General features: G+C 47.9%; 1 protein-coding gene across 1 annotated transcript; it reads right to left on the reverse strand.

The window, feature by feature from the left end:
* Positions 1-238: 238 nt before the first annotated feature.
* Positions 239-26,917, reverse strand: LOC147346753 (uncharacterized). The gene is made up of 5 exons (XM_086370656.1): positions 26,636-26,917; positions 6,740-6,836; positions 1,520-1,609; positions 868-1,100; positions 239-769 (listed from the first exon to the last, which is right to left on the reverse strand). Exons 1-5 carry the CDS (start codon positions 26,690-26,692, stop codon positions 713-715), a joined length of 534 nt encoding a protein of 177 aa, XP_086226782.1. The 5' UTR covers positions 26,693-26,917; the 3' UTR covers positions 239-712.
* Positions 26,918-27,140: the final 223 nt, after the last annotated feature.

Genomic DNA, 27,140 nt, shown 5'->3' on the forward strand with positions numbered 1-27,140 from the left:
ACCAGGGCAAGGGGACAAGAGTCACCTATGCTTCCTCCTGGAGGAGCCACTGACCACGTCGCAAGGTCCAGGGCAGGAGGTCACCAACGACCTCCCTTTCTGGCAGCAGTATGCGCAGGGGTGGGCAAACTTGGTCTGCGAAGGGCCACACAAAATACTGTCGATTAAATGGGGAGCCCTGTGATCTCTGTCACAAAGACTTAATTCTGTCTTTGGGTCTTGAAAGCAGCCACAGACAAAAGATAAAGCTTCATTTATTAAAATCAGGTGGTGGGCTGCAGTCTGCAGAGTCAGGAAACTGGGGCAGGAAGGGGTCTCAGGGGGAGAGGGGTGGGTGCTGGGCTCCAGCAGAGAGGATGAGAGGGCCTGGGAAGGACCTCAAACTGGGTGCTCGAGGTGGGGAAGTCAGAATGCCAGCCGGGTATTGGCCAGGGCCCTCGGAGGGAGGTGATGTGGTGTACAGTCTGGTGCTGACCTCCGAGCTTAACTTTTTGGCAGGAGGCAGAGAATCTAACCTGCGGGTACAGGAGAGACGGAGGGCAGGCAGGGTGGGTGTGGGCCCACGTGTCAGGGGAGGGCTAGCAGGAAGGGCTAGGGGTCGATCGAGGCTGGAGGAGACACGGGCTGCCCATCAAGCCACGTCCCCGGGAGATACAATTGTTTCCTGTGATTCAAGTCATCGCAGGCTTTCTGCACAGGACAAGCGTATCTGTTACCCCTTCCCACTGAAACGGCAGCAAAGACAGTCCAAAGGGAGAGTATCCAACACCTGCAGGCAGGAGGGACCCGAGGTCTCAGTGGAGAGCAAGGGTGAGATTGAGTCAGACCAGGGAAATCCAGAGCAGAAGGGCCACCGCCCAAACTCACCAGGACTCGGAGGGCAGCGGGGAGGAAGAGACTCCTTCCCTTGCAGCTGACAAACGTGGGGCCAGATGAGGACGGCAGGTCACAGTCGAGGTGATTCGCTGGGGGCCTGTCTGGAGAAGGGCTGTGCTGTGGGCTGCCCCGGGCCCCATTGTGGAGAATGGCTGCAGGGGTGGTGTTTACCCCAGGCTGGAACCAGAACGGTGCTAGCCGCAGAAATGACCTCCTCGAGACGGCTGGGATGTAGGGGTCACCCTCACACCTTCCTTTCTGTGTCAGCATCCACGCTCTGCGTGTTCACAGAACTCACTGGAAGGCCTCTCATTCTGGGGACATCTGACTCTCGTTTTATCATTTTATACTCTTCTTTATTGAGGAATATTTTACTACAAGCATGTATTACATTAAATTTTTTAAAGATGAGCTACGATAAAACATACCATATTTAATGAAATTCTAATGTTTATACTATTTGAAGAGTTTTTATAAATAATCATAAAGGCAATGCTATGAAAACAGTCAAGGAAGATGAATAGGTGATTTATAACAAGCAAAAGGCTGGTGTGTCAGAGCCCAGACAAGACACAGAGTTCAGCCCCAGAGGGTTCAAATGGCGCTAAGGCCAGGTGGTACAAGAGGTAAAGAACCTGCTTACCAATGCAGGAGGTGTCAGGGATGGGCTTCCATCTCTGGGTCAGGAAGACCCCCTGGAGGAGGGCATGGCAACCCACTGCAGTATTCGTGCCTGGAGAATCCCATGGACAGAGGAGCCTGGTGGGCTATAGTCCTTAGGGTCACAAGGAGTCGGACACGACTGAGCAACTAACACTTTCACTTTTCACATAAAGGATCAGCTTATGGGGGGTGAACAGGGTTAAGGGAATAAGCAAGGGATGGGGAGGCCCCCAGAGGCTGTCACCACTCAAGGCTAAAGGGATTTAAGTTCCACAAGAGGTACAGCATGCAGAGGGGCCGCCCTGTGGGAGCTGTGGTCTCAGAGAAAGCAAATGCCAGGGACATGGGGCTGAACTAGGGGAGAAATTCCCCACCCTCTCTCCTGCCACCCTTGACTCCTCAGCCAGCATTTCAGAAAAATACTCCATAGGCAAACTCACACACAAAATCTTCACTGTAGCATTCTTCGTAACAAGAGACTGGAAATAATGTTAGCCTATTGAGAACAGTGATGGTAATGCTGGTAAAGATCCTGAGAGATAACGTGTGAATGTATATGCACATATGTGCCAGGATTGATTCTAAGCTATTTGCATGTATTATCTCATCTAATCTCGCAATAATCCTATGTGGCAGGTACTATTACTATCTACATTTTACAGAGACTAAATGGAATATTAATAGAGCTGAAGTGAAATTACAATATAGCCACACTGCAGAACACGGTACAGCCATTTAAAAAGAGGAAATAGGTCTAAATACGTGAATCTGGAAAGAAACACACTGAAGAAGAAAAGGTCATAGAAATATTTGTATACCGTAATCTCTTTCTATTTTTAAAGTAGCAGCTGTGTGCATGTGTGTATGTGTGTGTGTGTGTGTAGTAAAAAGTCTGGAAGGACACACTTGAAAAAAAATGGTGGTTACCAATGGGGAGGGGGCTACCAGGGGTTTGAAAGAGCTTCATTTTTATCTTATGTATAATCAGAATGTACTCACATGTTCCCTGTGCACAAAAAATGAAGGAATAAGCAAGTGAGACCTCCTGTTGACACTGGGGTTTCAATCCAGCAACTTTGTTCCAGTGCTGACTGGTTCCCAGTCTGTGTGTGTTCTTAACCCTTTGCTTCTCTAGAAGTTTGTCTGTGAAGCGGGGTACTACTGGTACTAGCGGGGTACTGTACTCCCCTTACAGCTGGTCTCATGAGGAGTGGATGGGTAGCCCGTGAGGAGAGCCCTGCAGGCCTGCCCAGGAAGCGCTGTGCTTCCAGCCCCGGGACAGCTGGGGAAGGTGGGGGCCCAATTCTGGCCTTAAGGCTCCCTAGTGCCCACAGAACACTGTCCTCCCTGCCCAAACAGACCTCAAAACCCAGACCAAGACTTCTCTGGTGGTCCAACGGTTGAGGATCTGCCTGCCAATGCAGGCAACGTGGGTTCAATCCCTGGTCGGGGAGGATTCTGCGTGCCTAGAGCAAGAGGAGCCGCTGCACGAGAAGCCCACACTCCACAACTAGAGAAAGCCTGTGTGCAGCAAGGAAGACAGCAAAAACCCAGACCCAGTGTCTGACCCACCCCAGCGCAGCCAGGCATGGCCTCTGTCCTTGGCTCCTCAGTTTGGCAGAAAATGGCCTGAAGAGTCACGTCCTGGCAATCAGCAGCTATATCCCCTGATGAGAGCCTGAAACAGAGGCCAAGGGCATTTAGTAGCAAGTGGACCCCACACATTCACTGCTATGACTTTCTAGACCTCAATGGTAATTATTTACAGAGTGCTGCCAACCCCCGCTGAAGGTCTGCTTTACCAAAGCTCACATGCTCTGGGCACTCTGATGAGTGTTGATAGGGACCTAAGCACCGCCTGGGAGAAACAGCTAGTCTGCACCTTCTCCGGAAGCTGATTCTAACAGGAATGCTCACCTAACACCGACAAGGATCTGAATTTTGCATCTCCATGGACTATCCTATAAACACACGAGTGTGCAAAGTCTGGAAAGGTAAGCACTAAGCTTGCGCAGAAGTTACCTCTAATGAATGTTGTGTGTGGGGTGGCTGGGGATGAGGGGTAGGGGGTCCATGAAGCAGTTGCTCAGGAAAGATATTTGTACTCTACTTCAGATATTGAAGCAGTGCTTGACTCTGCTACAATGAGAATGCAAATATTTCTTGCAGAAAAAAAAGTTAATAAGAAAAAAAGGAGGAATGCACCAAATAGGATTTTTCTGTGGAATAAATAAGATCACAGATTAAGAATGCATGGTTGGCCCTTGATAGTTATAAAAAACTGTTTCAGGCTGTGTGTGCACTCAGTTGCTTCAGTCATGTCCAACTCTTTGCAACCCTATGCTCTGTGGCCCGTCACGCTTCTCTGTCCATGGGATTCTCCAGGCAAGAATACTGGACTGCATTGCCATTTCCTTCTCCATGTTTTAGGCTATTTAGACATAAAACACACACTGTTTATTGAACTCTGATGGGGTGCCAGCTGCTGTTAGACGTATTATCCTGTGTTAATCAGATGACCCTACCGAGTAAGTATTATTTGCCCCATTTGCAGATGGAGAGAGTCAGGGCACAGGTGGAGCTACACCCAGAGCCCTCAGCTGCACATATACAGGTTAGTGAAATCCCAGAGTCATGGGAAACGGATTTTCTTCTCCCAGAGAAAAGCAAAGAACCTCACGGAGAAGATGCCGCTCTCCCTACCTGGGAGTCCTTGGAGAGAACCATGCACATCTGTTCGCATGCTATTGGGAGCAAAGTGCTAGGGACACCGGAAATCCTGCAATTCCACCTCGCTGGAATGAGTCTGGGAGGGCAGTCAGTCCCCCAGCTGGGGAGGAAGGGGCAGGTCCTGGCAAAGGACCACCCAGAGGAGCGTGCCAGCTTGCCCCTTTCAGTGGGCACTGAAAGAAGACTCCAAACAGAGGGTCGTGGCAGTTTTGCCCCCCGGGATGGTCCAGGAGCTACTGCCCAGGGGATGATGAGCAGGGTTGGGATCTGAGCAACTCCCCTTCTCCCCATAAACTGGGGCCGGCAGCCAGCTAGCTCACAGCTGCCCTCTCCCAAAGCGAAGATGGATTTAGTAACAGCAGCTAAATGGGCACAAACCACACACAGATAGGTTGTTACCCTCTCTCCAGACTGGCTGTGCTGAACGCAGGGCTCAGCTTTCAGAGCCAACTTCCTGCGTCCTCCCCTGCCTTCCTCACAGCAAGAGGCAGATGGAGCCTTAAATCCCCCACCGCTGCGCCTCACCGCGAAGAGAAAAAGTCCCAGCTGGAACTACTCTCCTGGTGGCCGTGCCAACCCCAGCTCTGGGACTCCCTGGAGCCCTTGATGGGGGCCTCTCACCCTGCCCTCACTCAGCTGCCCTCCAAGTTCCTGGGGGCTTTCCTTTCCCTCCCCAAAGCCTGTAGTCACTGGGTGGCAGCCAGCCAGAGGTCCCCACCACACTGTGAGTCACATTTAGCACAATGGACAGTGTGTGTGCTCAGTTGTGCTCGACTCTTTGCGACCCCATGGACTGTCGCCTGCCAGGATCCTCTGTCCACGGGATTTCCCAGGCAAGAATCTTGGAGTGGGTTGTTATTTCCTCCTCCAGAAGATATTCCCAACGCAGGGATCGAACCTAAGTCTCCTCCATTGGCAGGTGGATTCTTTACCTCTGCACCACCTAGGAAGCCCTTCGGTCAAGTTTACAACCCAATTATGTGGGCTTCCTGTGGCTGCAGACAGCCCTGTAGTTGAGACTACTCTCAACCTTGACTGGATCCTTTGGCGGGGCGGCGGGGGCTCTGCCTGCTAATACAGGAGATGCAGGAGACGCGGGTTCAATCCCTGGGTCAGGAATATCCCCTGGAGGAGGAAATGGCAACCCACTCCAGTACTGTTGCTGTTAAAATCCCATGAACAGAGGAGTTTGGCAGACTATTCATGGGGTGGCAAAGAGTCAGACACGACTGAGCAACTGAGCACACACCTGGATGCATCTACGAATTCACAGTCCCTGGACCGGGTTAGTGTCACTACTCCACCTTGTGGACATTATTGGAACTGCACCCTGAGGAGGCAAACAATGTGAGAGAGGCACTGAAAGCATCGAAGAATTGATGTTTTTGAACTGTGGCGTTGGAGAAGACTCTTGAGAGTCCCTTGGACTGGAAGGAGATCAAACCAGTCCATCCTAAAAGTGATCAGTCCTGAATATTCATTGGAAGGACTCATGCTGAAGCTGAAGCTCCAATACTTTGGCCACTTGATGTGAAGAACTGACTCATTGGAAAAGACCCTGATGCTGGGAAAGACTGAAGGCAGGAGGAGAAGGGGACGACAGAGGATGAGATGGTTGGATGGCATCACCGACTCAATGGACATGACTTTGAGCAAGCTCCAGGAGTTGACGATGGACAGAGAAGCCTGGAGTGCTGCAATCCATGGGGTTGAAGAGTCAGACACGACTGGGCGACTAAACTGCAACCAACCAGTGAAGATAAGGAGGTGGGTGGGGCACTTGACATGCTGATGTTACTGACGACCACAGTGACGATGCTGAGTCAGTGAGTCTGAAATCACTTGCTTCTTTCCGCTTTCTCCCCACATCACCTCCTCACAGAGACTTCCTCTGACCACCTTAAAATAAGACCCATCCATCTTTCTGCCCCTCCACATTGCTTTATTTTTTGTAGCAGTTATCATCACCTAAAATATTATTGGTCGGCTTACTGGTTGATAGCGTGAGCTCCAGGAGGGCAGGAACTTTGCTTTGTTAACTGACATATCCTCTCCGGCTAAGAGTACCTGGTATACATGCAATAGGTGCTCAATAAAAATGTGGGGAATGAAGCCATTAACCAATGACTCACTAACCCACCAGTAGTCCCCTGAGCCCCAAGCAAGCTCACATAGCCCTCTCCTGCAAACCCAGCTGTGCACCCCCTGCTAGGACCAATTCCCATGTTGGGCCCCTAGGCTCAGCTTCCAGCCAGGCTGTGCTGGTCTGGCCCTTCATGGTCAAGCCCCTGCCTCAGTTCCCACCTTTAGTATCTGCATCCCTCAGCATCATTCCCTGTGCTTTCGGCCCTGCCCAAGCCAGAGTGGCTTCAACTCACTGTTCATCCATTGTGTGCCTGGCCCTGGGCTGGGAGTTTTGTGTACGCTGCCTCTAATCTTCATAACAACCTGCAAGGTGGGTGTTAATTACCTTCATTTTTCAGATGAGCAATGAGTTCAGAGAAATCAAGGATTTTCCACATGTGATTTCTGCCACCCCGGTATTTCCTAGAGACTGCTCCGTGATGCTAATGGGCAAAACAAGAAAAATTTGTATGAAACAGAGTTTCCATGGTGAGAAATTTTAGACAACATGACACATGGCAGGATTGCTTATACCAGGACTTCTCAGAACCTATACAATACCCACAGGAGCTACAACCCTGCAAGTGGGAAGGAGCATATGGACGACACAGCTTTCCAAACTTATTTGACTTCGGAATCCCCTAATGAAGGAGCACCTCACCAGGACATGGCTTGGGATTCAACACCCGTAACCGTGGAAGCATCAAGATCCATCTCAATTGCTCTGACCAGGGATGCCCACAGGGTGGGAGTGGACATGTGTCCAGCATTTCTGCATGTACCCTGCTTGATCTAGTGACAGGCTCGTGAGGAGGACTCATTTATCCTCACCACTTTCTAGGTGTGGAAACCGAGGCTCAGAGATGGAATCTGCTCTATTTGCCTCACAGATATTTGAAGCAGGTAGAGCATGACTCTTCCCTGGGATGATGAGGGTGAAAATAATCATGAAGGCCCATGAGGAACCTGAAGGCAGCCACAGGGCTGCATGGAAGCAGCTGGGGGTAGGGGTGTGGCTGCGCCCAGCCCTTGAGGGTGCCCCCCTCACCAGCCCTGACAGACAAAAGCGTACAGCCACAGCCCTCCACCATCCTTGGGTCCACGTTCCTGCATGCTCCTGCAATTTTAATTAAACACCGCGTATGGCGGCTCATTAAAGAGAAAACAGTTGTTCTATTTCTAAGTAGCCTCAGGACTCCTGACTATTTTTACTGCTTGAACAACATTGCAGAGAATTTTATAGTGTTTGAACTTGGCTTTACCTCTGAGCCCAGCAAGACCTCCAGGCCAGGGCTGAGAGACCATTCTCCCCGCTCCAGGACACCTCCCTCACGGCACCAGGGATCCACCACAGGCCCCTCCTCCCGCCAGCAGCATCCTTCTCATTACTGGTGGTCCTGTAATTACTGGAGGTTCGCCTCACTTAGGAGCTCCAGTACACACTATTCAGCGGTTTGGTTCCCCCTTTTGTTATTAGTGCTTTTCTGGGAAGCAGCCCATCAACAGTATTAGCTTATCCTTGGATAGCACTTCCTGGGCACCAGGCACTGTTCTAAGCTCTTTAACTGCATAAACTCCCTGAAGTCTCACAACACACCTGTCAGCTAAGTAGTGTCATTCTCCCAGAAACTGATGGGGAAACAGAGGCAAAGAGGGGTTGGGCTCCTTGCCCAAGATTATAAACTCTTAGTTGGTGAAGCCAGGGCTCAGACACAGGCTCTAGAATTGGTACTCTTAACCACTATATTATGCCATCTGCTAATAATCTCCCAGGTTTGGCCCTGCTTGTGTCTACGACCTGCTTCAGGGCTGTAATTCTGCCACCAGATCCCAGCCCAACGATGGCAGCAGGCTGGGTCACCTGCCTAGGTCTCCAAGCATCACCTGATCCTGTACTGGCCTCACCTGTGGCACACTGCATTTCCTGAAGAGGTGCAACAGCACCTCTCATTCCACATGCTCTTGGAGAACCTCCCCACTCCCCCCACTCCTTGAACCAGGGCAGACCTTTGTGACAGCCTCAGCGAATACAGTGTAGCTGAAGTGACACCGTATGGCTTCAGAAGCCTGATAACAAAAACATCACAAACATCTGCCTTCTCTGCGGGGCCTCAGCCACCAAGGTGTGAGCAAAGCCACATAAGTGTCAGAGAGACCCATGTCTCCTAGCTGACAGACAGCACCAACCAGCCAGCTGGGGTCCGGGGCGGGGGCACTCTGAAAGCTAACTATCACCCCGCCTTGAGTAACTTAGTAGATGCTATGAGAAGTAAAGGCCAACTTCCCCACCCAACCCTGCCCAATAGTTGAGTCCTAAGCAAAATCAATGGTATTGCCGTTTCAAGTCCCTAAATTTTCAGGTGGTTTGCTACATAGCAATAGACCACCAGAACACCTGTTGTGACTCTTCTGAAGCATTTCGTGGCTCTGGGTAGTCCTCCCTGATGTACTGTGCTCTGTCTACCAGAGCAGACATCCCCCCGTTTTTCTGTCTCCATGACTCCTGTCCTCCCTAATAGAGAAAGTGAAGGCTGATGCTCTTCCATCTGCCCATCTCACTTCAGGGAACAGGGCACCACCAGGCTGGGTCCAGACACCACCCTTCCCCCAGGAACTGAGATCCATTCTCTTCATGACAAAGACTAAGTCTCCTAGGCAGTGGGGTCAATTCCCATCTACTTTCTAGATCACCAATTCTCACGGCCGCAATGCCTCACTCTGCCGTGAGTCCCTTCTTTAGAGTTTTACATTTCATTTATGGAAGGTGTATTCAGTTCTTTTGCAAATTGGTCAATTTTGGTAGCTGTTCTTTGCTTCACACCATACTTTCAATCCTTTCATTCTTCAAACATATTAAGCTTCCTACTTTTGTACTTGGTATCACGATTACAAAAGTTCCCATTTGGGGGATCTGATCCTTCAATTTGTTGCTTCTAATAACTCTTGCTCATGGTGGCTTGTTTCCTTGTGTGTTTGGTGGTTTTAAATTGTGAGCTCCTGTTCTTTGCAATTTTTATCTGTGAGAATCTTTAAGATTAGCATTTAAAGTGTGTTCTCCACACCAGTCAGAATGGCCATTATTAAAAAGCCTACGAATAACAAAAGCTGGAGAGGGGTAAGGAAAAGGGAACCTTCCTAACTATTGGTAAGCTGGTGCAGCCACTGCGGAAAACAGCATGGAGGATCCTCACAAAACTAAACATAGAATTACCGTAAGTTCCAACAATGTCACTCCTGGGCTTACATCCAGACACAACAATTCAAAAAGATGCGTGCATCCCTGCGTTCACAGCAGCCAAGATGAAGAAACAGCCCAAATGTACATCAGCAGACAAATGGACAAAGAAGATGTGGTGCATATACATGCGATGGAATATTACTCAGCCACAAAAAGAATGAAATAATGCCATTTGCAGCAACATGGAGGCAACTAGAGAGTATCATACTAAATGAACTAAGTCAGAACAAGAAAGACAAATACCATATGATATCACTTATATTTGGAATCTAAAATATGACCCAAATCAACCTATCTACAAAAGAGAAACAGCCTCCTGGACACAGAGAACAGAGGAGGTTGGGGGAGGGATGGAGTGGGAGGTTGGGACTAGCAGATGCAAACTGTTATCGAGAGAACGGGTGAACAACAAGATCTTTGTATATAGCACAGGGAACTAGTAATATATTCAATACCCAGTGATAAACCATTATGGAAAACAGTATGAAGAAGGATGTTTATATACATTTAACTGAATCACTTTGCTGTACAGCAGAAATTAATGTGACACTGTAAAACACTATCAGTTCAGTTCAGTCGCTCAATCGTGTCCGACTCTTTGTGACCCCATGAACCGCAGCACGCCAGGCCTCCCTGTCCATCACTAACTCCTGGAGTCCATCCAAACTCACGTCCACTGAGTCGGTGATGCCATCCAATCATCTCATCCTCTGTCGTCCCCTTCTCCTCTTGCCCTCCATCTTTCCGAGCATCAGGGTCTTTTCTGACGAGTCAGCTCTTCACATCAGGTGGCCCAAGTAGTGGAGTTTCAGCTTCAACATCAGTCCTTCCAATGAACACCCAGAACAACTATACTTCAATTTTTTAAAAAGTGTGCTTTCCAGAAAAGATATGGTTTCTGCAAGGCTCCTAGGGTACCACCAATCTGGAATCACAGGCAAGTTTCACAAAAATTTACAGGTCTGTCTTATTGCACTTCACTTTTTTGTGCTTCTCAGATACCGTTGTTGTTTTTTTTAACAAATTGTAGGCTTGTGGTGGTCCCGCCTCCTGCAAGTCTATCAGTGCCATTTTCTAATTAATTTGCTCACTTTGTGTCTGTGTGCCACATGCTAGTAATTCTCTCAATATTTCAAGCCTCCACCAGCAGAAAGATCATGACTTGCTGAAGGCTTAGGTGATGGGCAGCATATTTTTAACAATAAAGTATTTTTAAATGAAGGTATGCATATTGTTTTCTTAGACATACTGCTATTGCGTACTTAGTAGGCTACACTATTGTGTAAGCCTAACTTTTATGCGCTGAAAAGCCAAAAACAAAAAAAATGTGTGTGACTTGCTTTACGGCCATGATCTGGAACCAAACCCACAGTGTCTCTGAGGTGTGTCTATATTAGATTAAATATGAACCTTCAAGGACATGCTACCACGGCCACAGTTGGCTCTTTTCAGGTGCCCCAGGTCCACCTTTCCTCTAAGGGTAGAAGTACTTTTTAATCGGGGTATAGTTGCTTCACAATGTTGTGCTACTTTCTGCTGTGCAGTGAAGTGAATCAGCTGTATGTGCACTAATATCCCCTCCCTTCTGGGTCGCCACAGAGCATCGAGTAGAGTTCCCGGCATTATACAGCAGGTTTCACCAGTCCTCTGCTCCGTGCATAGCCATGTATACACATCAGCCCCTCTCTCCCAACCCAGCCCACACCCCTCGTTCCCCCTTTGGTGTCCATACATTTGTTTTCTATGTTTGTGTCTACTTCTGTTTGGCAAATAGGTTCATCTGTACCATTTTTCTAGATTCCAAGCATACGTGTTAATAGACTATATTTGTTTTTCTCTTTCTGATTTACTTTATTCTCTATGACAGTCTCTAGGTCCATCCACATCTCTACAAATGACCCACTCTTGTTCCTTATAATGTCTGAGTAGTATTCCATTGTGTATACATAACACATCTTTTTTAGCCATTCCTCCGTCCATGAGTAGAAGTATTTAGAAGAAAAGTCTGCTTCAACTTCCACTCTCATTCCAGTGCCCCAATGTGCAAAAATTTGCCACATTTTAATCTGAGTTAGTTTTCTTATTTTCTTACCCAAGATCCCCAAGACATGCTTAAGGCACTGTGTACCCCTGGAAGAGAAGAGGCCACTAGAAATGGAGGAGTTAGGGTTAAAACAACAAAGGAAAGACAAACATTTTTATGGGAAAAAAAATACACAAAAAACTGGATCGGTACCCATTGCAAGAAAAATATTTCATGTAACTAACAACTAAAATTGTTTTCTAAATGACTTGGCAGTTCTCCCTGACATATCAATTAATTACAATTCAATTTTATCTTTCTGTGAAGGACATTCTTCTACCTGATAACAAGTGCTTACTATTTACTTCAGTGACTATAGGCCCTAAAAAGCAATTCTCAAAATACTCTTTTCACTTCAAATATCTTAACTCAGTGGATCTTTCAGTGGTTCAGCATTTTTATCCACCTGGTTAATCTGCATGCATCTGGTTTAACAGTCTCTGCATTATAGCAGATGTGTGATCTATATGTTGCTACTCCTGAATCTAGTGGCTTTAAACCATAACATTTAAACAGTCTGTGAGCCAGTCTGGGCTCAGCTGGGTGGTTCTTCTGGCCTCAGTTGGGTTTAACTCACATGTCTGGAGCTGGGCTGGGTGCTGGTTGACAAAGACTGGTCTTGGCTAGGAGGACTGGGCTGACTGTTCTGCTCCATGTGGCTCTGTTCCAGGCTGGCCTAGGTGTGTTTTCAAGAGAGCATTTATGCAAGCCTCAGAGGGGTCTCACCCATGGATATTTCACTGGACAAAGCCAGTTACATGACAAGTTGAGAGTCAAGGGATGGGTACCACTCTCCCAGCTGAGAACATACAACAAAGGGTGTGAGTATAGGGAGAGGGAAGAATTGTGGCCAAATGATGCAGCCTGTCGCAGCCAGCGTCAGCCCCCCGCTGCAGGAAGCATGTCAGGCAGCTGGTGTAACAGACCATCAAGGTGTCCCACTGGCACTTGGGAGCAGATGGACAGAACTCTCCTCCCACCAACCACTTCAGTCATGGCTTCAGAGTCAAGGTGTCTCACTCTCTCACTACACACATGTTGCTCCTGGTAACACAATGTTAGGCTGTCACAGACCTAGGAAGGCAGCAGTCAGACAGGGCTGGTCTTCCTGGGGCCAAGGAGTCTACCCCCAGCTCAGGAGAGGGAGCGACTCAAGTCTCTGGACACGTTGCTGAAAATAAATGTGGCTAGAGTTCAATCACTTAAAAAATGAACATCGTTTCTTTCCTATATTAATTGGTGATACCTTAAAATATATGACCTGGAGAGAATCTATCAAATCTTCAGTTTGTCAATATCATACCAAGGAAAGGAGCATAATTCAGAAAGCAATTATGAGAAATTGTGTAAGGCAGTGCAGAGTTCAAGGTCAGGGGCCAGGCTATCCACTTGCCTCCATGCACCAGAGCTCACCCCAGGGCTGGGGCACACCAGGTGTGTGCTTAACAAGTGCACACTGTCCTTGGCTTCAGAGAATATACTTGTGATGTTTTGGTGCAAAGAGAACCACCAAGTAGATGAGCCTGAAAAAGATTAGGGGAGTCCCTCAAGGGCCTTTGGTCTGAATCTAAGGTTCATATGTGGTATATTTGTCAGAACTGTCACAGGAGCAAGTGACAGAAACCTAACTCGGGGTCACCTGAAAAGAATGGGGGATTTATTGTCTTAGAACCCTCCCTGGGGATTTTCAGACAAAAATCTCAGGAGAGAGAGGCCTTTCCTGGTCACAGAATTTCCAGATGGAGGTGGGTCCAGGGCTGGTTATTGATCAGCTCCTCAACAACTGCCCCCCTTCCACCTACAATGTGAAGAAAAAAGGTCAGTGAGATTAGAGTTTAGGCAAAGAAAAGCTGGGAAGCAGATGAGGGGGAGGGAAAAAGACAGAGCTGCTGTATCCAAGTATTCCTGAAGCCAGCTTCTTTGCCAGCCTTCCTGGTTATTTGGTCACCTGAGACAATAAATCCCCCATTCTTTTCAAGTGACCCTGAGTTAGGGGCCCCAAACTAGCAACAAGAGAATATCAATCAACAGAATGGATACAAAATCTGTGGCAGGTTCACATGTGGAATAGTCCCTAGCACAGAAAATGAACACTTGTACACAACAGATATTTTGTTAAAAGCTAGACACACACAAAAAACATACTGTGTGCATGCATTTACAGAACCTCAAGAAGAAGTAAAGCCAATTTTGGTGACAGAGATCAAATAGTGGTTACCCCGTGGGATAGAGACTGGAAAGGGGCACGAGGAAGACTGAGGATGTGCTGGAAAATGGGTTGTACGGGTGTAGTCTTCACTTTGACTTTTCACTTTCATGCACTGGAGAAGGAAATGGCAACCCACTCCAGTGTTCTTGCCTGGAGAATCCCAGGGACGGGGGAGCCTGGTGGGCTGCCGTCTGTGGGGTCACACAGAGTCGGACACGACTGAAGTGACTTAGCAGCACCAGCAGCAGCAGTCACAAATAAGAAGGCATCAAGCTGTACACTACAGACCTGTGTGCTCTATTGTATGTACGCCATACCTCAACGTAAAACACTATTCATTATCAGGTTTGACTCAAGTTCCAAGCCCTTCAAATGGCACTTGTTCTTTAATTCATTCATTCATTAAAAAGAGAACCTGGGGTTTCCCCATCTAGGCTTCCTACTGGATTTCTCAGTTTATCTCCCTACAGGTGATTTAGTGAGACCTCACTCAGGAGACCATTCTGGGGTTCAGCCCTCCCCTTACCCAGTTCCCAAATTCCAACCAAGTAAACCCAGAAGTTCCAGAGGGGCCCCCAACTTTCCTGGGCTCAACCATCAGCTCTCGAACCCCATTCTCCTGAGCCAGGTGGCCCCTGTGAGGCCAGGAGGGGCTGGAGCTCCCTGGAGGAGCTGAGGAGGCGTGCCTGAAGAGGTAGGGTGTGGGGAGGTCAGTCCTCCACACTGATGGAGGAGGACCATCAACAGAAAAACATCTTCATAGAAGGTTCTGGAACCAGACACAGGACCGTGTTTACAGGGGCCAGACACTGGGGAAAGGTCTCTGTTTTGGACTTGCTTTGCAGGTTGGCTAATTCCTTACTTTCCCACTAGATGACTTTGATCTTGCCCATGTCAACTTCCTCATAGCAAAATGAACCCCAAACACCCACTCACAGACTTAGCTTGACAGATAGGATGGGGAGCGAGGTGGGAAGAGGGTTCAGGATAGGGGAGACACATGTATACTTATGGCTGATGCTGATGTATGGCAAAAAAATCACAATATTGTAAAGCAATTGTGTGCTTAGCCATTCAGTTGTGTCCAACTATGCAACCTCATGGACTGTAGCCCACCAGGCTTCTCTGTCCAGGAGGGATTCTCCAGGCAAGAACACGAGTGGGTAGCCATGACCTTCTCCAGGGGATCTTTCTAACACAGGTATCGAACCCAGGTCTTCCACACTGCAGGTGGATTCTTGACAATCTGAGCCACCAGAGAAGCCCTCTAAAATAATTATCCTCCAATTAAAAAAAGAGAGATGCTGCAGAAGGACTAATCTAGTTTACACAGTACCTTTTGTGTGGAAATAACTCTTCCTCAAGAGGTTGTAGTACCTTACATGGAAATTTATCATAAAATACTGATTTTCTTAGAATAAGATATAATTGCCATCTGTTGTAAAAATTATCATATTAAGTTTTCAAAGCCACAAAGTCTCCAATGTGACTGATAAACCCAGGTATTGAACCCAGGTCTCCCACACTGCAGGTGGGTTCTTTACCATCTGAGCCACCAAGGAAGCCCTCTAAAGCAATTATCCCCCAATTTAAATTTTAAAAAAAAGAGACGTTGCAGTTTACACAGTACCTTTTGTGTGGAAAGAACTCTTCCTCAAGAGGTTGTTAACATGGAAATTTATCATAAATTACATGGAAATTTATCATAAAATACTGATTTTCTTAGAATAAGATATATAATTGCCATCTGTTGCAAAAATTGTCATATTAAGTTTTCAAAGTCTCTAATGTGACTGGTAAACAGTAGGACTGTGCAGTGTACAGCCTGAGCAACCATACATATATATCCCTGCCTGAAGGATATGAGGCCCTATGAGAATGTATGAGGTTTGCCTTATTTTTCTAGCCAGGACACTTAAGTTACCTCCTTTATTCTTGCAGGGCATTATTCTTTCTATGGACTGAATTGTGGTTCCCAAATTCACCCCTCCCAAAAAAATTCATGTGTTTGAGGCTTCAGGAGAGAATTAGGTTTAGATGAGGTCACTGGTGGGGGCAGGGGTAGATGGACTCATGATAGGATTAGTGCCCTCATAAGAAGAGGGGGGCTTCCCTGGTGGCTCACACAGTAAAGAAACTGTCTGCAATGCAGGAGACTGATACCTGGGTTCGATCCCTGGATCCGGAAGATCCCCTGGAGTAGGGAATGGCAACCCACTCCAGTATTCTTGCCTGGAGAATTCCATGGACAGAGGAGCCTGGTGGGCTACAGTCCATAGGGTCAAAAAGAGTCAGATACAACTGAGCACAGTTAGCACAGCAGGAAGAAGAGGAGGCACTTGGCTCTCTCTGTGCCATGTGAGGACACAGCAAGAAGGCAGCTGCCTGCAAGCTGAGAAAAGAGCCCTCACCAGGAGCCAATCAAGCTGGCACCCTGACCTTGGGACTTCCAGCCTCCCGTGAAATACTGTCTAAACCACTCCACCTGTGCTTTTTGTTATGGCAGCCCAAGCTGAGTAAGGCGCATACTGGTACCAAGAAGCGGGGTGCTGCTGCCACAAATACCTAAAACTGTGGAACTGACTTAGGAACTGGGTAATGGATAGAGACTAAAGAGTTGTAAGATGCCTTCTAGAAATATGTATGTTAAGGGGGTTGTGGTGAGGCCTCAGACAGAAAAAAGGAACACGTTAATGGAAACCGGAGGAAAGCCATGACCCCTGTTTTAATGTGGCCAAGAACTTGGCTGACTTGTCTCCAGTGTTTTGTGGAAGATAAACCTCTGGGGGATGAAATCGGACACTTAGCTACTCAGATCTCTAAGCAGAGCACTGAAGGAGTGGTTTGGTTCCTCCTGACTGCCTACAGTAAAACACAAAGGAAAAGAGGTGACTTGAAGCAGTTGTTAAGCAAAAAGAAGCCGGAACTGGACAATCTGGAAAATTTTCAGCCTGTCTGTATTACAAAAATGAGATGCCTTGACCTGAAATGAAGATTAAGGGTGTGGCTGAACAAGCATTTGATTAGGAGATCATGGGCACAACTCTAGGACTTAATCAGACATCTCAGCAGAAGCCAGAAATGGAGATGGGATTACAGTCATGCCTCAGTATCCACTGAGGGCGGGGAGGGGGCAAGTTCCAGAAACTTCACATTTAACAAAATCCAAGGATGTTTGTTCAAATTCCTCATATAAAATGACACTGTATTTGCATATAACCTATGCACATCCTCCCACACACTTTAAATCATCTCTAGATTACTTGTAATATCTAATACAATGTAAAAGCTATATAAATATTTGTAAATACAATGTAAATGCCCTGTAAAAAATTACCTGCATGTGGCAATTCAACTTTTGCTTTTTGGAACTTCCTGGAATGCTTTTTGCTGTTGTTATGTTTTGGAACTTTTTTTAAAAAATACTTTTGACCTGTGGCTGGTTGTAACCTGGATATGTAGAGGGTTTACTGTATACAATTACACTGCCCATTTGAACTACAGGGGACAGAAAAAACAAGATGAAATGAAGGAAAACTGCTGGAATTCTTTGATGAGCCAACAGGGCTGGGTCATAGAGCTGTTTGACTGTGAGCATGCACTATTCTCCAGGGAAAGGAAAGATGGACCCCAAAGGCAATTCAGAGGTCATCAGAACCACCCTCTAAGTTTCAACAGGCCAGACAGCCCCCAACTGAAGTCTAGAGGCCAGGACAGCCTTGTGGGTTCAGGACAACCTGTGGAACCTTGGGGCCCAGGCTGCCCAGTCTTGGGGCCATGACCGCAACTCGGCAGAGCTGCAGAGAAGGGACTCCTGGCCCAGTGGTTCTGGAAGGCAGGGCATCGAACCAAAAAGGACTACCTTGAGCCTGAAGATCTAGTGGTGTTTCCCTTGCCAAGTTTTGACTTGCTTGGGATCGGTTATTCCTTTTTCCTTTTCTGTTCCTCCACTTTGGAATGGAAATGCGTAACCTTTGCTTGTAAGCACATCACTTGTGGATTCACAGGTTCACAGCTGGAGAGGAACGTTGCCTCAGGATGAACCCTACCCAAGTCTCACCCACATCTGATATTTAGGTGAGACTTTAGACTTGATGCTGGAATTAGTTAAGGCTCTGGGGGCTGTTGGAAGGGAATGAATGCATTTTTTATGAGAGGACACACGTTTGGCGGGGGAGCAGGACTGGAATGTTATGGATTGAATATTTGTGTCCTGACCAATTCGTCTGTTGAAGCCTTGATGGGACGGGATCTGTACATAGGGCCTTTGGAGATAATCAGGTCACAAGGGCTGGAGCTCTTGAGATGGGGTCAGTGTCTTCACAGGAAAGAGACATGGTAAGAGCTCTTTCTGCCTGGTGAGCACATAGTGAGGAGGAGGCTGTCTGCAAGCCCAGAAGAGGGCTGTTACCAGAAGCCAACCAGGCTGGCACCTGGGTCTTGAACTTCTAGCTTTCAGAACTGTGAGAAACAAATTCCTAATGCTCATGCCACCCAGTCTGTGGTATTTCGTTATGGCAGCCACGGCGGATTAAGACAGTTCTCATCATCTGTTAAAGTAAATACCCCTGAAGATACAGAGCTAATAATGGCTGAGCTATATTATCCCTCAGAGGGACACTTGAATTCTGGGGTGTAAACCCAGCCCCTAAGAGAGAAGTGCTCCTGGTGGGCCTTTGAGCTGCACGGCTGTCACTGGGCAAGGGTGTATTTAAGGGAGAAAGGAGGCGCTGCCACATCCTGAGAGACTCCCTCCCTCATCAGAAGGCAGCCAACATGCCCATCCACCCATGCCCGAAGACGGCCTGGCTCTGGGTTCCGAGGCCTTTCCCTCTGGGAAGGAGGCTGATCCATCAAGATGCCAGGGTATGAAAGTCTCTGAGGCAGGAGTGTGCCATCCCCACAGCCTCCTCCTGGCTGTAAAATTAGCCCTGCCTGTTTCAGGGAGCCATCTGGTGGGTAGGAGGAGTAGGGAGTAGGCTCTGACCCTGCTGGGGGAGCCTGGCTTAGAGACAATAAGAAAAGTCACTGAGCGGCTTCTATACGCTTCCTTCCTGCTTTCGTATTCTGGGAGAAAGAAAAGGCATTCTGGTGATGACAGCGGGCCCTGCTAGGGGAAGAACGTGGCTGCTCTTGGAGGGGCCGGATCCCTGGGGAATCCACGGCCTCCTGAGCTCCACAGGGCTTCCTGGAGGCTGAGCCTCTTTGGTCCCTTGTTCATTCGGCATCTCCCAGGGGTGCCCTGGTGTGTGAGCTGAGGGGAGACAAAGATGTGCAGGAAAACACCCCCTCTCCTGCCAGGAGCCCACAGCCGGCTGTGGGAGTCAGGCTCGCAGCCAGTCATTGCCAAAGGCTGTGTGGAGTCCTGTGAGAGAAACGGCAGAACAGTGATACTGCGAGGATGCGGAAGAACGAAGAAAGTCTTCCTGACCCTCAGGGAAGGCTCCCGAAGGAGGTCACGTTTACACACCGTATATCAGAGTTCAAAGGCAGAGACAGAGTGGTCTGGGAACAGCCGAGGGGCTTAGGATGGGCTGGCAATGGACAGACCAGACACCCAGGTGGGGCGAGGTCCTTCTGGGCCTGTGGGTGGCACCGTGTGGTTTGGATTTTATCCCAAGTAGGTGTTCATCCAAAGATTTTGGGCAAAGGCAGGGGGTAACTTCCCCAGAGAGCAATGGCATGCCCGCACCTGAAACCTGGACTCTCCCAGGAAGGAGCTGCGGGGGTCCGAGCCCTTAGACCCTCCTCCCTGGAGCCTGGCTGAGGCTGGTGGCCAGGGCCTTGCAAGTCCAGCCCAACCCTGATCGTGCTCTGAGTGGGTTTGGCCTACATGTGCTGCCATGATTATATACCTTCACTCATTCGGGAAACCTTCGGTTCAGCTTCTCCAGTCATGGCTCAGGTTTTGTGATAACATGTGAGAGTCCAGGAGTAGGTGAATCTTGAAAGAAGAAATCACTGGGTCATACTAAGAAACTCACAGAGCTCCCTGCCCCACGCAAGGCTGGGGGTCGAGCCAGAACTGGGTCCTGGGAAGGTCCCAGTCAGGGTCTCGGGCTCTCAGACAAGGCATCTGTGTTCCTCTTTCTCTCCTGAGAATGTCTACAGGAAAATACACATATGCAGGCATGGAGCTCGGGTCACACACAGCATGACTCACAACCAAGGAAACAGGCTGCCACCTTCCCTGCTCTGTATGTAGGGACTCTTGACTTCCTGCAAACAAATGAACCTGACTTTAACTCCATTACTAGGGCTAATCTGTCCTACCTCCACCTGCCTGGCACAGGACATGGGCTCACTCATTAGGAATGGTGGGTGCACTCTGCTGAGTCCTCTGGAGGGATCTGTTATGCGGTGTGTCATGACAGTTCACCCAGGAAAGGGTCAGGGGCAAAGGGTTAAAGGGTAAAGTGCTTCCTCTCCACCCTGCCTGCCCCCGGGGCAGCTCTGTGCCCTTGGCCCCTCCACTCACTGACCCAGTGGTGAGCTCAAGGCCACAGCAGCATCTTCCTGGGCTGTGCCCATTTTGTCTGTAGCCCTTCTGGGTTTACAGGAGGGAGAAGAGGGAGTCTCAGAGAAAGAGCTCAAGTTAGATTGTCTAGGGCAGTGACTCTCAACCTTCAGGTCCATCAGAGCCCCCTGGAGGGCTGGGAAACTCAAGATAGCTGGGTCCCACCCCAGAGCTGCTGCTTCTTTTTTTTTTTTTTTAATTTTTACTGGAGTATAGTTGATTTGCAATGTTGTGTTTAGTTTCAGGTGTACAGCAAAGTGAATCAGTTAAACATAAACATATATCCACACTTTTTCAGACTCTTCTCCTATATAGAGCATTGAGTAGTTACCTGTGCTACACAGTAGGTCCTTATTAGTCATTGATTTTATATACAGTAGTGTGTTTATCAATCCCAATCTCTCAATTTATCAGCCCCCGCCACGACTGTCCCACCTGGTAAATGCAGCCATGAAATTAAAACACACTTACTCCTTGGAAGGAAAGTTATGACCAACCTAGATAGCATATTAAAAAGCAGAGACATTACTTTGTCAACAACAGTCTGTCTAGTCAAGGCTATGGTTTTCCCAGTGGTCGTGCATGGATGTGAGTGTTGGACTATAAAGAAAGCTGAGCACTGAAGAATTGATGCTTTTGAACTGTGGTGTTAGAGAAGACTCTTGAGAGTCCATTGGACTGCAGGAGATCCAACCAGTCCATCCTAAAAGAGATCAGTCCTGAATGTTCATTGGAAGGACTGATGTTGAAGCTGAAACTCCAACTTCAAACTTCAACTGACGTTGAAGCTGAAATACTCTGGCCACCTGATGCAAAGGGCTGACTCATTTGAAAGGACCCTGATGCTGGGAAAGATTGAGGGCAGGAGGATAAGGGGACGAGAGAGGATGAGATGGCTGGATGGCATCACTGACTCGATGGACGCGTGTCTGAGTGAACTCCGGGAGTTGGTGATGGACAGGGAGGCCTGGCGTGCTGCGGTTCATGGGGTCGCAGAGTCGGACACGACTGAGCGACTGAAGTGAACTGAACCATGTTTGTTTTCTATATCCGCGACCATTTCTGTTTTGGAGATAAGTTCATTTGTACCATTTTTTTAGATCCCACACATAAGTGCTATCATATGATATCTGTCTAGAGAAGGTCTGGGTGGGCCTCAGACTCTCTAACAAGCTTCCACGTGATGCTGACGCTGCTGGCTGGAGGCCCACATTTGGAGAATCACTGGTCCAGCTCCTTACCTGGCACCTTCCTTACAGGTAATGCTGGAAACACTACATGTGCGTCTTCCTCTTAGATGCCTTTTTCCAGTCACCACTCTCTACTGTGTTCTTTTCTTTCCTGTCTGACCTCTTCCCAGACTGTTAGTCCCTAGAGAGCAAGATCTGTCTTAATTACCTGTGGATCTCCAGAAAAATCTTAGCAGGACTCCAGCTGCTTGGAGGGCAGCGGGTCTCTCGGGGAAGAAGTGGGTGGAGGAGGGGCGGGTCCCAAGAGACACTGTCACTTTTCCTTTCTATACATTGCTACATTGTTTGCAGTTTTCAAAGGAGAATGGTTTGTGTGTTACTATGTGATTAAAAAATTATGTCAAGAGAATGAAAATACAAGTCATAGACTGGGAGAAAACAATTATAAAAGACATCTGATAAAAAATAAAACTGTTTCCAAAATGCACAAAGAACTCTAAAAACTCAAAAATAAGCAAAGAACCCAACTAAAAATTGGGCCAAAGACCTAAACAGATGCCTCATCAAAAAAGATATTCAGATGGCAAAGAAGTATATAAAAATAGGTTCCACCTCATCCTCCTACACTGTTGATGGGAATATAAGTTGGGGCAGCCACTATGGAAAACAGTATGGAGGTTCCTCAGAAGACTAAAAATAGAATTACCATATGATCCAGTAATCCCCTTCCAGGGAATATACTCAGACAAAACTCTAATTCAAAAAGATACACACACCCCTAAGTTCATAGCCACACTATTCACAATAGCCAAGAGATGCAAACAACCTAAATGTCCATCAACAGATGAATGGATAAGGAAGACGTAGCACATACATGCAGTGGAGTATTACTCAGCCATGAAAAGAACAAAATAATGCCATTTGCAGCAACAAGGATGCAGTTAGAGAAGATCACATCGAGTAGATTAAGTCAGAAAGACAAATACCATATGTCACTTATATGTGGAAACTAAAATACAGCACAAGTGAACCTATCTATGATCCAGAAACAGATGCACAGAGAGAGAGAACAGACGGCTGGCTGCCCAGGTTGGGGAGGAGACGGATGGACTGGGAGTCTGGGGTTGGAGGATGCAAACTGTTACATTTAGAATGGACAAACAACATGGTCCTAATTCATAGCATAGGATATTCAATAGCCCGTGATAACCCATAATGAAAAAGAATATTAAAAAAGAACATATATACATGTATTACTGAGTCACTTTGCTGTACAGCAGAGATTGGTACATTGTAAGTCAACTATACTTCAATAAAAAATAAATATGCTCCACCTCATACCGCCAGGAAAATGCAAATCAAAACAACAAGAAACTACTACTGCACATCTATTCGAATGGTCAAAATCTGGAACACTGACAACACCAAATTCAGGCAAGGATGTGGAGAAACAGAAACTCCTGTTCATTGCTGGTGGGGATGCAAAGTGGTACAGTCTCTTTGAAAAGCAGATTGGTAGTTTCTTACAAAACTAAACATACTCCAATCATACAATCCAGCAATCATGCTCCTTGGTATTTACTCACAGGAACTGAAAACTTATGTTCACATAAAAGTCTGCACATGAATGTTTATAGCAGCTTTATTCGTAATTGATGTTCTTCAGTAGCAACCAAGATGCCCTTCAGTAGGTGAATGGATAAGTAAACTGGTACATCTAGACAATGAAATACTATTCAGTGCTAAAAAGGTATGAGCTATCAGGCCATGAAAAGATGTAGAGGAAACTTAGATGCATATTATTAAGTGAAAGAAAGCAATCTGAAAAAGCTACCTACTGTATGTTTCCAACTTTAAGACATTCTGGAAAAGGCAAAACTATAGAGATAATAAAAAGATCAGTGGTTTCCAGGGGCTAGAGGAGAGGGAGGTATGAATAGGTGGAGCACAGAGGATTTTTAGGGCGTGAAAATGTTCTGTATGCTACTGTAATGATGGATACGTGCCATTGTATCAAACATTTGTCCAAACCCATAGAATGTGCAACACAAAGAGTGAACCCCAAGGCCAACTATGGACTTTAGGTGATAACGATGTGTCAGTATAAGTTCATCAGCTGCAACAAAGGCACCTCTCTGGTGGGTGATCTTGATAATGGACAGGCTCTGAACACGTGGGAGTACATGATAAATCTCTGAACCTTCCCTTCAGTTTTGCTGTGAACCTAAAACTGTTTTCAAAAAAGTTAAAAAAAAAAAAAAAAAGAAAGAACGGATAAAGGACCAACCCTTTGACTAAAGCATCCTCTCTAAAGATACTAACTCTGCTATCCCACACCCCCGCTGAGTCCTAAAATGTATCTAGCTAATAGCATTACTAAGCGCCAGGTGCTGCTGAAACACTTTCAGATACACAGACTTATTTAGTCCTCAGAACCACCACATGAAGTGGGTACTTTTTATTAGCCCTGTTCCCCATGTGGGGAAACTAAGGCACAGGGATGTCAGTTACCTTATTCAAGGTCACTTGTCTAATTAGCAGTGGGGCTGACATTCACCCCCTGCTGGACTCATTCTGGGATGTGTCCTGACCTCTAGGAGGGCTGTACCACTTAAGTTATGGATACCTTGAGGATGGTCAAAAGATGGACTCATATTTATTCACATCTAACCCACTTTCTTCTAAAGAAGATTTGAGGGAACTGCTACTTGATTTTGTTATCCAGAGCGTACATTGCATAGAAAAGCTACCTTTAATTAAATTTCTGCTAGAAACACAATACAGAAACATAAGCTTAAGCACAATGGCTTACCGCCCCTACTCCCTTCAAAAAAAAAAAGTCATCAGAGTAGATGCGATCTATGGCTTCTGAGAGTTCCTGTTCATAGTGGTCTCTCACTCGCTACTGGCAGGCAAGCGGCAGCAGGTGCCAGAAGGAGTGGCAACGTTTATGGGGAGGGGGCAACTTTTAAACACAGAACATTCTCTACGTTAACTTGATTTCTTCCATGCGTGGGGAAAAGAGCTGTATGATTCGACTGGAGTGGAGGAACCCTTGGCCCCGCTCTCAGAGCCCCCAAGTTCTCAGTGGAGCCTGAAGCTGAGAGACTGGAGGGCCTTAACAGGAGCTCTTCCTCTGAGCAGCTCAGGCCCCATCCAGCCTGAGTCACCGTCTTCAGCAGTGAGAGAAGGGAGGAGCCTGGCTTTGCTCTCTCTTTTCTCTACAAATGCCCTCCAGGTGATCCCACTGTGCAGCTAGGGCTGAGAACCCCAGGAAGGCCCACTGCAATTTAAAGTTCCGATTCTTACTCTAAAATCCCTCGGTTTTTTAGAAGTACTGTGTGTTCTTATCCTCTCCCACAGCCCCGAAGTCCTTGCCCTGCCTTTCCGGGGGGGGCGGTGCTGGGTTGGCTTGGAATTTAATCACCTCCTTGGAACCAGCACCCAGCTCCCCAGCGGGCTGCTTGTTCACCTCCGGTGAGGCCAGTGGGTTTATTTATGGTTTCTGATTTTATTTATTTCCCCGCCTCAGAGCTGTACTTCTGCATACAGAGAACTTGGGCTGTCTGCTGCCTGCCGGCCCAGGGCTGCTGTGAGCCAGGCCAGGATGGATGGCAGAGTTAGTCCAGCCCATTGGCTGAGAAGCTGGTCGCCTTCTTGGGGTGATTTATGCCATGCGGCAAGGCCCTGCCTGTGCCCAAACGTCTCCCCAGCACAGGGCTTTGCAGGGGGGGGGGGTGCCTGGAAAATTCTGTTTTAATTCAGAGGGCTCGGCTCTGCCTATTTATTCTTTTGCTTGAGCACCAGCCCAGGAGGGCGTCAGTCGGATCTTGTTTTAATGCCTGTTCACCCCCCTCCCCCACCTTCCATGGCTAAGGACCAGTCTGGAGGAGTGAGGCCAGGAAAATCTGCGTTGGAGGCGACAAAGAGGGGACAGGCCCATCATTTGTACCTGATTTCTATTTTTCCTGCTGTTAATACTTCACTTGACACCCACTCCTGCCCACCCCCTCCCACCACCCTAACCAGGGTTCTGCCAAGTAGTTGGCATATCAGGCAGGATCTAAACAGGAAATCAGAAATCAGTTCAAGTACCCAGTGGAGGGAATGTAATGCTGGGGCTTGGTCACATAGACACTGGAGGAGTCAAGAGTCAAAAAAGGGTAGGAAAGCAGCTTAGAAAGTGTTGTGGTTGTTTAGTTGCCGACTAAACAACTAAACAACTAAAAGAGTGGCCGACTCTTTTGCCACCCCATGCACTGTAGCCCACCAGGCTCCTCTGTCCACTGGGATTTTCCAGGCGAGAATACTGGAGTGGGTTGCCATGCCCTCCTCCAGGGGATCTTCCCAATTCAGGGGTCAAACCTATATCTCTTATTTCTCCTGCATTGGCAGGTATATCCTTTACCACCGAGCCACCTGGGAAGCCCAACTTAGAAATTAGCAGCATCCAGAAGCCATGGTCAGCTCTGAGGCTGGGGGGTGATGGGAGGGATGAGTCAGGGGAGAAAGGAGAGGGTGTGTGTTGGCAGAACCTGGAAGCTGGAGCCACCAGGACAGCTGGAACAAGAGCGAGGCCACAGCTAGAGCCAGAGCTAGGCCAAAGCTGACCCCTGGCAGGGAGAGAGGGGCCCAGACCCCACAGCGTCTTTCCTTACCCTGTGCTCCCAGCCTGCAACATGAAACCCCGCTGACAAGGAGTCTGGAGAAGGCAGATGGAAAACCGGGGCAAGGACTGAGGCTAACAGGCCCAAGACCAACCCAACGGGATCACAAGACCACCCTGCACCTGCTGCGAGGCCACTGAGCCAAAACCCCACGGCTAGTTGGGGGTTGGACCCAGGCCTCTGTTGACCGCCACAAGGCTGGGACCTCCCCATCGCGGGCCTTTCCCTGAACCAGACATAGCAGGCCTCTGGCCCTGGCCCGCTTCTTTAGGACCAAGAACTGCCTTGAAGGCAGATGGTGGAGGAGAAAGGGTTGACTGTGGTGATGGAGGACTCACCGAGCTTCTCGTTCTGGGCTCTGGCCACGTAACTCCCTGCAGGAGAGTCAAGGCCATCCGCTCACCAAGCCGTTTCCTCCTCTGAGCCCCAGTCAAGGCTGCATCTCCCAGCCTCCCCTGCGCCCAAGCAGGGCCCACGTGACCAGAACCAGCCAATGGCGTGTGAGCAGGAGCCTTCCGCGTCTCTTCCAATCCAAAGCGTTTAGAAGCAGGTGTGACGTTCTGCGTTCTTGTTTCTCTGCCACAGTCGCTCAGAAGCTGGGGCGTATTGAACACGACGCCTCAAGACAGAAGCAGCCTTGATTCCCGTCCAGAGGATCACACAACTTACAATGGAATGTGTGTGTGAGAAAAATCTGTATTGCATTAAGATACTGAGATTTGTGACTACTGAGAACATGCCGTATAGCACAGGGAACTCTACTTACATAAAGTTCTGTGGTGACCCCACTGGGAAGGAAGTCCCGAAGGGAGGGGATATGTGTATATCTATGGCTGATTCCTT

This window comes from Bos grunniens, chromosome 23 (genome assembly GCF_055505025.1).
Source record: "Bos grunniens cultivar Pamir isolate PY7600 chromosome 23, Bosgru_T2T1.0, whole genome shotgun sequence".
Taxonomy (NCBI): domain Eukaryota; kingdom Metazoa; phylum Chordata; class Mammalia; order Artiodactyla; family Bovidae; genus Bos; species Bos grunniens.